Raw genomic sequence first — 14163 nt, forward strand, 5'->3', positions numbered from 1 at the left:
GTGGATATTTGTCCTTTCCCACTACTGTTGATGCTTGTACAATGTTGTTTTGTACTAAAGGTAAAGGTTTCCCTTGCACATATGTGCTAGTCGTTCCCAACTCTAGGGGGCGGTGCTCATCTCCGTTACAAAGCTGAAGAGCTAGCGCTGTCCTAAGACATCTCTGTGATCATGTAGCTGGCATGACTAAACACCAAAGTCACACAGAACGCTGTTACCTTCCCACCAAAGTTGGTCCCTATTTTTCTACTTGCATTTTTACATGCTTTCGAACTGCTAGGTTGGCAGAAGCTGGGACAAGTACCGGGAGCTCACTCTGTTACGCGGTGCTAAAGATTCGAACTGCCGAACTGCCGATCTTTCTGATCGATAGGCTTAGCGTCTTAGCACTGAGCCACCACATCCCTTTGCTTTGTAGTGGGTTTATATAAATTAATCTTTAAAATGCTGTTATCTGGGTGAGGACTTTAAGATATTCGGTTTGAATGGTGAAGATCTTTTTTTGTTCTTCTTCTTGAAAAAAAGCAAACAGATGCCATATCGGCAATGATCGATGTTTGCATCTTTGCAAGACTCTGCCACCTTTCATATCCTGTTGTCTGATCTGAATAGCAGCCAAGACATGAGTGTTTTTTTAATGAATCATCTCCAGAAGGCTGCTTTTAATCCTGTCTTGTGTTTTTAGTTGACATCATTTTCCAGATCCTTGAGATAAATTCATCTGTAACACTGCTGTTTTGGAGGTGATTGTGAATTATAGCAGTGATTCCTTGGGGAGAGGTTTTTCCGTGGACTGGAGGGGGCGTAGTTTTGCCTGTTGACTGTATCCCACAGATGGGGTTTTGCTTATTTGCGCGGCCTGGTTTCTGGCATGCTACGGCCTGGTGCCGGTCCATGAACCAGGAGCCCTGAATTATAGTGTTAAATGAATAATCCATGGGTTTGCAAATTCTCTGCGTCTTCTAATGAGGCCAAGAAGCAGCATTTTTTTCCTTCTATTTTCAAGAATCTGCTTTGCTCTTTGATCAGGCTCACTTATCCCACTATGTCAGAAATATGTACATCTCATTTCGGCTTAACGCCATATGTAAATCTTTCTTTGCCCATGTTCTGTCTTTACCCACCTTGATTCATTTCAGAAGTAGAAATTCCTAAAGGTGAAAAAAAAAATCTGTTTAGGGTGAACTGGCATAATCTCTGTTTCATTTCATTGTCCTAAGATTAGTTTTTCGGTCCTAAGATTAGTTATTGCCAGTTGGTCTTTCTAGAGCAGTGGTTCCCAACATTGGGGCCATACCCCATGGGTGGGGGGAGCAATTTGATTTTTAATGGGGGAAATTTGAACCTTGTTTAAATCAAGTTAATGGCCTTTTAGGCTTCCTCCACATGAGTAGAGTTCACTTTTTGAGTAAAGTAAGAATTATATGTCATGGGGGGCGGGGGGGGGGAATCAGGATTTTAGAGATGTTTAGGTGGGGCATGACTAAAAAAAGGTTCTGAACCACCGTTCTAGAGTCTAGACAATCTGAAGACTGTTAAAGATAGGTGATAACATTAGGAGCCTCTGTATAAGATCTTTTCACTGCAGAAGTATAATGGAGGGTTCAATGCAATGCAAATGAAGATTATTGTTTTCTTTTTCTTTCTTTTTTTTGTATCTACCATTTATCTCCCAATCTGTTATTAGGCTTATCGATTAAATAAAACATCAGCCCAGATAGCTCGAAAAGCAGCTGATGACATTACTGCAGAGACAGGTGAGTAACTTGACACACTGATATGCATTTGTATCATGAGTTATCTAGGCTTGCAAATGTAGTTTTGACTGTGGTTTTAAATCACTTTATTACAATTTTCCTCCAACGAATTTTGAAAAGCACCTAAGAGTCATAGGAGCGGTTACCTAATTTGCTGTCCACCTGGAATTTTGAAATATAATTACCTGTATTTTAGCAGCACTTTTTGATTTTTGTTTTTTTACCAATAACCATTTTAAGTAGTTCTTGATATTTTGAATCTCCCTTTAGTATTTTTATGCCAAACTGAATTTTCTAGTCCAAGCTCTGATGGCTTTCAGTATTGTGTGAAATAATAAATGCAGTTTGCGGAGCAAAGATGTAATATGATCATAAGGAGGCTGCTGTATTTTGGACCAATTGAAGCTCTTTAAGGCCAATTCTGTTGTAGAGAGCATTTGCAATAATCTACTCACAAGATGACCAAAGCATCAAGGAAGGTGTGTATCATGTTGACACATCTGGGAAAATCCGAATCTCTTAATAAATTAGAACTTTGAGCAATACTTTGCCTTGGGCTCTGATTTAATTTTGGATGTTATTTGGAATCCTGACGGTGTGTAATTCTACACAATACAAAGACGGTGTGTAATTCTACACCATGTGAGATCATGGTGCTATCTGCTCTTCAAACAGGAGTGCTATCTGCTCTTCAAACAGGAGCCGTGAGTCTAGGAGAACTTCCCAATTGTTTATTGATTCTATGCTACCCTAGCGCTAAAGATGGAAAATCACCAGATCCAAGAGGCCATAAAATCTAAAGCCACTCTCTTTTGCTAGATTTACCTGAAGTCTGTTCTTCCCCATTCAGATCCACACATACTTGCTATTAGCATAGAACAGCAGTCCCCAACCGTTCCATCTTGGCGGCCCACGGGAGAGGGGGGAAGGGGAAAAGGGATAGTTTTGTATCAGGGTGAGTACTCACCGCTCCTGCAAACAGAGCTTCGCTCCTGAGCCCAAGTGCCCGTCGCTCACACAAATGAAGCTGCACATGTGCTCGCCCGTCGCTTGCATGGTTTGATTCCATGGCCTCGATGTTGGGGATCCATGGTGTAGAGCTGTGATAGTGAACCTATGACATGTGTGCCAGAGATGGCATACACAGCCCTCTCTGTGGGCACATGCACTGTCACCAGCTGCTCTTCTGGTTTCCGACATGCATCTGATCTTCACGGGCGCCGGAAAATGGCCAAAAAAACAGGCATGCGTGTGCCGGCCAGCTGGTCTTCGGGTTTCTGGCGCTCTGGCTCATGTACATGAACACGCATGCACACACATTCCAGTTTGGGCACTCAGTGCTGAAAAGGTTCGCCATCACTGATGTAGAACATAGAGAAACATTGCTGCTATAAAAGAAAACCATTACAGAAATATTGACTTTGACCAAAGCCACCCTTAGTAATTTGGAATGGGAACAATATCAGAATAGGTGAAGTCTTAACACAAAGTAAGTAAGATCTCCATGTTTAAGTGTGAAGTCAACATTTTCTTTTAAGTTTTTCCTGCCTTTGGACTTTTCTTCTTAAAATGGTGATAATTGGGCTTTTTTTCTTAAAATGGTGCTAAGTTTGTTTTAGGATTATGCTATTATTTTCATAGGCTTCCTATTGCAAAAACGGTAGGAAATGAAAAATATGGCAGTACCATTTTTAGAGCTGAAAGAAAATTCAGTGGCCAATTGTAATTCTGGGGTCACAATTTGCCTATACCTATCTTTGGTGTTCACTTCAGGATTTTGTTCATTCATAACCTAAAACAATGGTCAATATTATCAATTAGTGTATGAAGATCAATAGAAGCAGACCTTTGTACTCAAAAACGGTCTCTCTAGCAAGAAATTTTTTGGCAGAATGGATCATCTAATCTCTGGAAGGCAGTCATGGTTTTTCATAATTACATACAAATGAAGACCATAAAATCAAGTGTAGTCTATTATTTTGCATTTCTTTGTCTTACAATCTAAAGCTTGTCATTTAATTATTATCCTTGTGGTTTTCTTTGTTAAGGAAGTAAAAGATACGTTGCTGGGGCGATGGGCCCCACAAACAAGACCCTTTCTGTTTCCCCATCAGTGGAAAATCCTGATTATCGGAATGTTAGTAAGTATTTCCATTGATAATCTTAAAACGGAAAATGATTATTAATTTGGCTTTACCTGCTTCTGTCAATTTAGTTCTAATCGCAGTTCTGCCATATTGACTCAAAACATTCAACAGTTCTGAAGATTTTCTCACTTTGAATTTTATTTCATGTTTGGCTACAGTTAATAAGTTCATAATTACTGATACATTAAAAAAGCCTCAGGCATTTTTAAAGTAACCTAGCAAACATTTAGTAATATCTGATAGCCCATCTGATGCTAGCAATCTCATGTACTACCTCAAACAATAAGGAACTATAATGCAGGTTTAACTTGAAGCTGAAACTGGAAAGTACATTTTTCATTGTTGTAACTATTTGTTGCTGTGTTTTAGCTTTTGATGAATTGGTGGATGCCTACACTGAACAAGCCAAAGGTCTTTTAGATGGTGGAGCAGATATCATGCTGGTGGAAACCATATTTGATACAGCCAATGCCAAGGTGAGGTTTTAAGTAGAATCTTAGAAGTTTATAATGATTTTGTCCATTCCCAATAATACCGTATATACTCGAGTATAGGCCGACCCGAATATAAGCCGAGGCACCTAATTTTACCACAAAAAACTGGAAAAGTTATTGACTCGAGTATAAGCCTAGGGTGGGAAATGCAGCAGCTACCGGTAAATTTCAAAAATAAAAATAGATACCAATAATGTTTTTGAATATTTATTTCAAAGAAAAACAGTAAACTAGCGGTGTATTCAATGAAATACTTCACTCACCTCATGATGCTGATGTCCCGCTGTGATGATGATGTCCCGTGCAGCCGCGGGAGCGATGTCCCGCCTCCTATGACACACGGCACAGTGATTCCTATCATTGGATCACTGTACCAGAGGAGGTGGGACATCGCTATGTGGCTGCTTGCCATAACAAGGAGGAGGTGGGACATCGTTGCGGAGCGGCAGGAGGGGGAGGAAGGGGAATCGTAAGACAGCCCTGCATTACATTAGAACGTGAGGAGGGGGGATGGTGCGGTGCGCGCTGCGCGGCAAACTGACACAGAGGGAGGGGAAACTCACAGGGGCACTGGGCCATTCACGAGTGTCACCCAGCGGCATGGCCCCGCCCCTTTTTCTCCTCCATTTCGGGCAAATTTTTCACTGACTCGAGTATAAGCCGAGGCGGCTTTTTTCAGCCCAAAAAGTGGGCTGAAAAACTAGGCTTATACTCGAGTATATACAGTATGTGAAAAGGAAGTCATTGCATATACTAATCAGTGTGCTTTCACATATTCTACTGTAAAATGAGAGGTTGACTCCCCTTTAAGGGCAACTGAAGTTTTGAGTACTGCTGCCCTATGATTTATTGCAGGGCTGTCAAGCTCACGGCCCGCAGGCTGGATGTGTCATGCGCTGGCCACACCCATACCCGGTTTAGCGAAGGGGAAAAAGTCCCAATACGTCACATGATGCCACTGTGTCCAAGCAAGTTTGACACCCCTGGTTTATGGTATTGGAAATTCAGATTTGGAAATCTATGCCATGAAATTTAAAAAAAAAAAAGTACTTTTACCTTAACTAAAGAGAAGTCTTAGAAATGGAACTAAAAAAAGGGACCCAATTATCTTTTATCTGTTTTCTGAAATTCTTGTACAAAGTCAAGATAGTATAGTGAAGCAAATAGAGTCAAACCTGAATCTTTAGTCTAGTTTGCATTAGAGATAAGGTTTATAATATGGGACGTTCCTTAATCTCTCTCTCTGAGCCTTGAAGATCTCTGTGAAGTTCATACTCCAGCCTGACTGAAGCTTTAATTTGGGATTTAAAATAAAGTTTGAGATATATTGCAATTTCTTTTTATATTTACCAGTGTGTTCTCTGTGCTGTGCTCAGTTGAGTTGAGGTCTTATTAAGGCATCTTACCTGATTCAGTTTCTGTATGGACTTTCAGGGTCTATTTTGTAATGAATCCTGTAATAGAAGACACAGATCAGCGTGTTTCTTTTGGTTGCAAATGTCCAGCAGGCTCCACTCTGGTTTGCATACTTTCCTTGACTGTCTGTATGCATGTTTTGGAGCAGGATTGAGCTGTACACTTTCATTAGTGGTAATTTATCCTCTTTCTCTTCCATATCTGTAAAATGAGAATTTCCTAGAGTAAAAATAATTAATTTATCATGATATTTTCATTGAACAGGCAGCTCTCTTTGCTCTCCAAAAGTTATTTGAAGAAGAATATGAACCAAGACCCCTGTTTGTGAGTATATTCTAATTATACTTAAAATTATCCAGTTCTTCTGAAAAAGAGTACATTCCCTTCTTTATACAGGAGTTAATATAATCAAGAACAGTGTGTTTTGGAAACCTCACATATTGTGTGTTAGCTTGCTCTTTTCAATATGTGCTTTATAATCATATTAAATGATAATAAATGAATGACCTGCCATATAGAGCAGTCTGAAAATGTCCCCCTCAATAATATTACCAGTGTGCCAAATTATAAGAATCTTGCCTAGCCTCCTAATTATCTTCCCTTGGAAGATGCCAGCCTTGAATCCCGAGTAATTTTCACACTAAGTTATGGCTTCATTAGCCGATAAAGTTGAATTGTGGGCTTAGCAACTGTAACGTGTGGCATATTTTGTCTGTTTTACATGTCTGAAAATATTTTAATTCCTGCCCAGAGTCTCTGCATACTAAAAATACATATAAATAATAATATTGCTCAGTGTGCAGTTCTGTGCAGTTAACTCAGAGGGTAGCTGTGGCTGAGTCTTGGAATGCCCCTCTTCTCCCCAGCTGCTGCTTTTATGTTTACTGTTTTAAATGTGCTGCGGTCCAACTGGGAACTGCTTCCTGTTCCCCACTGCTCCATACAGATAGCAGGCAACACCTCCTTCTCCTGCCTAGAGCAGCCAGCCTGCCTAGTACAGGTATGGGTAGTTGGATGTTTTGACAAGATAGTTACATCCCATCTATCCTTGATTGAACAAGGTGCTTTTGGAGGGGGTTGTCCTCTGCACCTTGTGACCTGAAGCTGGGAGATGATAATTCAAGTAGGGAACATCTGTCATTGATTAAAGGAAGAACAGGTATTTAACACATATATTCTCCACAGACTCTTGGCACTTGATCCCCCAAATTATTTTGCTGACATGAGGGCATTTGGTGCACAAGGATAGCAAGGGAAAAACCAATCATTTTGCTTTTATAAGCTTGTGATATTTTTAGGGCACAATGGGTAGGCTTAATGGAGAAGAACTTGATATGTACAACAATTCAGAGGATAGTCTGTTGAACTGATATCGCTGCTACTTTTGGTTCTGCTATATGTTATTGTTTCCATAGAGACCTTAAGTGGTTTTCATGTGGTTTTGGGGGGGTAACGTGAACATATGCACTGTATACCAGATTAGAAATATACCCCTAATTAAAAAAAGGCTTGCTATGTTCGGAAGAAATGTCAAGCTTCATAAGGATTGACATAGGAATAAAAGATAGATGAGGAGAAAGACATATTCTCATACTGCTATAGAAAATGGACCGTTTTTTTTAAAAAAAAATCCCTATTTGAGCAAAATCATTAAAATTCATTTTGAGTATTGAATACAGATTAAAAATTTATCCTGATGTGTTTTTTGGATAGAGCGGCCCTCTCCAGGCAGTTCCCTTTAAGGTGAACTGAAGCTTCAGCCCAAGGGTGGCTGGGGTTTGTGGGTATTGTAGTCTCCCATCCCCCCCCAATGCATAGAAGGGATCTAGATACTGTGCTCCCCAAATAAAGAAGGGATTTGAAGAAAGATGGGGTAGGGGAAAAAACAGCTACTCACTTCCAATTTTGTGGCAAGTCCGATGTTTTCCACAGAAGCATTAAAGTTAATTTCAGTTTAGCATGTGTTATTGCTCTGTTTTTAATGTTGTTGTTTTGACTTTCTCCCTACTCTTTTCCTTGTGGTCCATAGGTATCAGGAACTATTGTCGATAAAAGTGGCCGTACTCTCTCTGGGCAGACTGCGGAAGCATTTGTCATCAGCGTATCTCACAGCCAGCCCCTTTGGTGAGAAAACAGACACCCTGGATATGCTTTAGAATAAGCATTGCAGCTGCAGTAGATTTTATAACCATTTTGCTAAAAGAGATTCCCAAAGAAGGAGCTTGCAGGGTCATTAATTGCTGCTGTTGCTCAGATTATCCACAGTCTAACATCACTGGCTTTTTTTCAGAGAAATCATTAATTTCAAAGGATGCATTTCTCCATGGAAAAATGCAGATATCTGGAGAAATCAAATCCTGCCAGGCCTCTCTCTTAGTATGGTTTCTTGACAGCTGAAAAGGGATTGGCACACGCACACATACTCCCCAAATTGTCTTGATTTAAAATATATTTTATTCATTTTCACATTCCATTTTGCAATCACTTATATACAGGGTATTTGCTATAAGAAAAGAAAAAGATAAAAAAGGAAAACACAACTCATCATTCACAACCCCACCTGACACTTCCATCCTCCATACACCCCATCTACCCCCTCCAACTTTCCTTTCTCCCTCTAACACTCCCCTCCTACTTCCCTTTCCCCTCAAACCTTCCTTCTCCCCTTACTCCCAACACGCCCTCCTTACATTCCCCTTACTCCTTCCTTACTCCTCCCTCTTCTTTCCCTCTACCTCCCTCCTTGGTGTATGCCTTTATTCAAGTGTTGTTTAATCTGATAAAGAGTAAAATAAACCAAGGAAAAAAAATATAAAGAAAGAAAAGAGAAAGAAAAAACCAAAAAAAACAAAAAAGGAAAAAAACAACAACCGTATATAAGTACATTCTTGTTCTTATTGAGACTATGTTAACCCCCACCCACCCACCCCCCATGAATCCCCATCCCTAATCCCCCCGACTTCCCAGGGCCCACACCTGGCACTGCCTTCTGTCTAAAGTATCTTGTATACGTATGGATTAAAAATAAAAGTAATATATTAAAGGAAAGAGAAACAAGAAAAAAGAAAGGAAAGAAAAGAGAAAAAAGAAAAAAGAAAAAAAAAGGGAAAAAGAACTCTTTGTGTTGAACTCAGCCACCCATCTTTATCTATGCCTAAATAGTATAAGTCATTCTATCTATATTTTATTCTCGTCTCTTACTTCTTTGTTATTTACCCCAACCTCCTGTAGACTCTCCCGTTCCTCTTCCTTAGCCTTGTATTCAGATAAACATTTATACAGATTTGTGTAGGCATCAATATACAGTCTAACCAAAAATAGTCCCTTCCGGTAAAGTTTAAGCAACGTGGATCATGCCACATATTCAAATATTACTTTACAGAGGAATAATCAAACTTTCCCTTCTAATAGAATTTAAACAGCGTAGATAATCTTTCTTAACCTCATTTTCAAACAGTAATTCAAAATAATCTAACCAAACTTTCCCTTCTTAGTAAAGTTTAAGCAGCGTGGATCAAGTATTACTTTACACAAAAATCAGTTTACAATCTATTTTAAAATAATCCCAACCGGCTTTCTCTTCTAATAGGATTTAAACAACGTAAATCATTCCGCATGCATTTTACCCTCATCCCTTGCTTGTCTGATATTTACCACTATCAAATTTATACAGACATTAGTTTAAGATCTAGCTCAAAGTAATTTCAGCCAACTTTCCCTTCTAATAAGAATTAAATAGCATGGATCATTCCACATATTCAAATAAAACTTTCAACAAAAGTCAGTTAACCTTCTGTTTTAAAGTGATCCCTTCTAATAGAATTTGAACAACATAAATCATCCACATTCATTTTACATATATAATCAAACTTTCCCTTCTAATAAAATTTAAACAGCGTAAATAATCTTTCTTAACCTCATTTTCAAACAATAATTCAGAATAATCTAACCAAACTTTCCCTTCTTAGTAGAGTTTAAGCAGCGTGGGTCAAGTATTACTTTACACAAAAATCAGTTTACATTCTATCTTAAGATAATCCCAACCGACTTTCTCTTCTAATAGGATTTAAACAACGTAAATCATTCCGCATGCATTTTACCCTCATCCCTTGCTTGTCTGATATTTACCACTATCAAATTTATGCAAACATTAGTTTAGGATCTAGTTCAAAGTAATTTCATCCAACTTTCCCTTCTAATAAGAATTAAATAGCATGGATCAATCCACATATTCAAATATTACTTTCAACAAAAATCAGTTAACCTTCTGTTTTAAAGTAATCCCTTCTAACAGAATTTAAACAACATAAATCATTCCGCATTCATTTTACATATATACAATCAATATCACCCCACCAATAAGTTCCGCTTTTTCTACCGGAGAAAGGTCACAAACCCCCATTCAGTCCACAACTTTGGCAAATATTTTAAAATATCTAAATCCTCGATCTCCGCTTTTCTGCTTCTCCGAGGGAGGAAAGGCTACCCCCTCCATCTTGCAACCACGCGGCCTGCCGCTTGCCTTCTCCTTCAGCTTGTCTCTCCTCTTTTCCGAGTGAATCAGGAAGTCCCGCCTTCAAAGTCTTGTAATAGAAATCTCGAGCCTCCGAAACAGAGTTAAGACGGAATCTTTGATTCTCAAATGTGACCGTAATGCCGGCTGGGGCCTCCCATCTGTATTGGATCTGTTGATTTCTAAGCTCTTTAGTTAAAAAGGCATAGTCTCTTCTTGCTCTCAACATCTGGAAAGGTATTTCTTTGAAGACAATCAGGTCCTGGTCATCAACTCGCAGACTGTTATTATGAAACTTTTGCATAATCGCGTTTCTGGATTCTTTTGTGGAAAAATATATAATTATGTCCCTCGGGAGCTGTCGCTGTTCCGCTACCAACGAGTTCTGGCGATAGATTTTCCGAATCTGCCAATCAAAGTTAAGTCCCGGGCTTCCCACCGCATGGCTGAAGGCTTCAACAAAGGTCTGTTTCAAATTCTCTCGCTCCTTTTCGCGGAGTCCTCTGACTCTTATTGCAAATGCCTTCCTATTAAAATTTATCATCACGAGCTGTTCTTCAGTGTCTCTAATTTTTTGTTGTAATATTTGAATATTAGTAGTCAAATTAGAATTAGCCTCCTCCAAGCTTTCCAATTTATTCTCTATTTCAGCAGAGTAATCTGACAGGGCAGACACGGCTGCAAACGTATTCACCTTCATTTGGTCAATTTTAAACTTTAAATCATCATATAGCTCTAATACGAATTCCTTGATTTCTTGTTTAAAATCATTAAGCATTTGAAAGAAAAATTCCTGTGTTAAAAATTCTCCAGTAGAGGGCATAGGAGACAAGGGCTGTGATTCCAGTATAAATTCTTTAGATTCTTTAGGCACATTTGTAGAGAGACGCTTCGATTTTGACCTGGGTGCCATAATAAATAAACAAATAAACAGCGCTTTCGCTCCCCTCTATTTCCAAAAAAAAAAAAGAGTTTATTTTGTTAAGGAGCGGTCTGCAGGAAGGTAAAACCGGCTAAGTACATCACCTATCAGTCACCAACGGAGAGAAATCGCCATTTTGAAGTCCGTTTAAACAAAGAAGTCTCTAAGACAAATGGTGCTGGTAATTAAGATAGTAATAAAAGCATAAATCTCACAGGAGTGGGACCCGCCCGTATTAATCCTGGCTTGGAACAACTTTGCTTTGTCCTGGGGGGGGGGGGGGCTCGCCTGTCTAGGGCTGCAAAAAAAGGCAGCTGAGAAGAACTGGCTGGAGATAAAAGCTCCGCTCCTGCTGGATCTAATCTCTGTCCACAGCCAAAAAAAGAGAAAGGCTGTGGATTACGAATAGACCCTAGCACACAGAGCTACTCCCTGCCCCTTTCTTAGCCAAAAAGGGGTGATATCTATGATCTTATTTAGATATACAAACCAGATCTCTGAGAGGAGCTCGGTTGAGCCCTCCTCGGCAACAGGCTCCGCCCCCAGGAAGTCCCCAAATTGTCTTATAAGTGCTCAATATACCAACTTTTTATCCACTTGCATAATCTTGATTTGCTTGGTGATTTTCTTCCTTGTCCCCTATAGTTTGCGCATTGGATATGATCCCAAACAGATCTGCAGTTTTTCTCCCTCAGTCTGTGCCTACAGCTTGACAACAGTTAATATATACCGCCAAGCAGATGAGTACTTTAGGTTTATCAGCTGAAGAAATTAGAACAGCTGCTTTGTTTGTCCCTGGTTGACAAAATTTGTCACATCTGGTAAAGTTTGGAAATGCTTGACGTGAAGCTCTACTGCAGTTAATTCATCTCATTACACAGATGCAGTGCAGCAGTTACAGGCTAAAGTCTGCTCTTCCTCTCTGTTTTTGTGTCTTGGGGAAATGACGGATCAAAAAGGAAAAAGCAAGAAGGAATAGAAAATCTGTAAAGGAAGGCTGGTAGGAAGATAGATGGAATGCTGTAATGGGGCAAAGAACCTAAAGTGACAAGGGAGCTCTGATTGGCGAGTTAAAAAGCGAGTTAAAAATGCAAGTAGAAAAATAGGAGCCACCTTTGGTGGGAAGGTAACAGCATTCCATGCGCCTTTGACATTTAGTCATGGCGGCCACATGACCACGGAGACGTCTTTGGACAGCGCTGGCTCTTCGGCTTTGAAACGGAGATGAGCACTGCCCCCTAGAGTCGCGAAGGACTAGCACATATGTGTGAGGGGAACCTTTACCTGTATACTATTTGAATGACTTGCAGCCACATATACCCTTGCTATATTTTCGATTCTATCATTGTATGCCTTTGTGAAGCAGTGCCGAGATCATTGATCTTTTGTACAATTGATGACAGCCAATTTTATAATTACTCCAGGTTTTAAAAGCGATATGGATTATGTAGAAAAAAGTAAATGTGGAATGTATGCATGTATTGAAGGGTACATATACAGCTGCATACAAAATGGGGATATTTCTGGTCAAATAGCATGTTTAAAAAAATGAGTGAGCAGCGGAAGATTACATAATCTTTGTGTGGTACAAAGCTAAACATTCACTTTTTCTCCAGATTTGAATACAGTTGTGTTTATAGATTCTGAATGAGAAAGAGTGAATACAACAAGTGAAGAGGTTTGGACAGCTTTCTAACTATTACTTTGTAATAGCTGGATGGCATCCTTTGCAAAAAGAAACAACTTCACAATATTTCCTCCAGCCAGTTAAGAGTCTGTTCTTGCTTTTGAATGTGTTCCCTCATTTTTACTTGCAAAAACTCTTTTAGCTCAAAAATACTCTTATATCCCCCTGGGTACAATTTCATGTTTGAGATTTCTCAGTACTGTTCAAGCCTGGGGTCAATGAACACTGTTGAAAAACCATTACCTTTTCTTTTATATATAGTTCATGGTTGATTGAAAGTATCTATCAGATTGTTGTCTTGCTAGAATCTGATCTCTTTTCAGCTTCAGTGTCTTTCCCGACTGTGGAAAGTAATTTCTAGGATATATTTAATCTCTTATGATACTCTTGGCTTCTACAGATACCCAGTGCATAATAGAATGTTCCTTGTGCTTAATTATTGTCTTGTATTGTGACAACTGTCCTAGGTAAATTATTAGTCCTTGCTTAACACCTAGCAATTTCATTGCTAAGCAACGATGGTTATTAAGTTAGATATCACATAACCAGGATGGGACTTATGATCTCACTTCTGCCACAGTTGCTAAGCCAGTAGCCCATGGTCATTAAGTGAGATATCACATGACCATGATGTGGGATTTTACTGCCAGCTTCTCCATTGTTGGAAGCAGATTGTGAAGTGCACAAATATAAATCACATGATCACAAGACACTGCAATTGTCATAAACACCCGTCAGTTGCAAATTGCCTGAATCTTGATCACCTGACCAGGGAGGTTGCTACGATGGTCATAAGTGCAACAACTGCTTGTAAAGTTACTTGTTCAGCACCATGGTAACTTTCAATGGTTGCAACATAGGACAGTTCAGTGAAGACTAGCTGTATAGCTGTACTATATGCTGTGGATAATTACTCTACAGCTAAACCTCTCAGTCGGCTATTTGCAGTGGTCTGTGAGTTCTTGTGTAGCAGAGCTCATATAACCTTCATTGCTGACTGAATCAAAGATTGCTGCTTCTTAGCAGAAGAATCTCTGTCTAAAATTGAATCAAAGATTGCATAAACTTCCCCATGGATTATAAAAAAATGTAAGGTCAATGACTTCAATGGCTTATTTTAACAATATTACAAGAGTGTCCACTGATAGGACTGTCAATTTAAACAGAACATTTTTTTCAGAAGCTAACAGCTGCTGCAATATTTTTTAGAAGATGCAGTATTACATT

General features: G+C 39.3%; 1 protein-coding gene across 1 annotated transcript in view; it reads left to right on the forward strand.

Annotated features, from left to right (window-relative positions):
• Positions 1-14163, forward strand: part of MTR (5-methyltetrahydrofolate-homocysteine methyltransferase) — a 90923-nt gene that overhangs the window by 10273 nt on the left and 66487 nt on the right. The window contains exons 4-8 of the mRNA XM_032216404.1: positions 1688-1757; positions 3806-3898; positions 4274-4380; positions 6079-6138; positions 7844-7938. Of these exons, the coding sequence (XP_032072295.1) occupies positions 1688-1757; positions 3806-3898; positions 4274-4380; positions 6079-6138; positions 7844-7938 (425 nt within the window). The remainder of the gene's footprint in view (positions 1-1687; positions 1758-3805; positions 3899-4273; positions 4381-6078; positions 6139-7843; positions 7939-14163) is intronic.

This window comes from Thamnophis elegans, chromosome 4, assembly GCF_009769535.1.
Source record: "Thamnophis elegans isolate rThaEle1 chromosome 4, rThaEle1.pri, whole genome shotgun sequence".
Taxonomy (NCBI): Eukaryota; Metazoa; Chordata; class Lepidosauria; order Squamata; family Colubridae; genus Thamnophis; species Thamnophis elegans.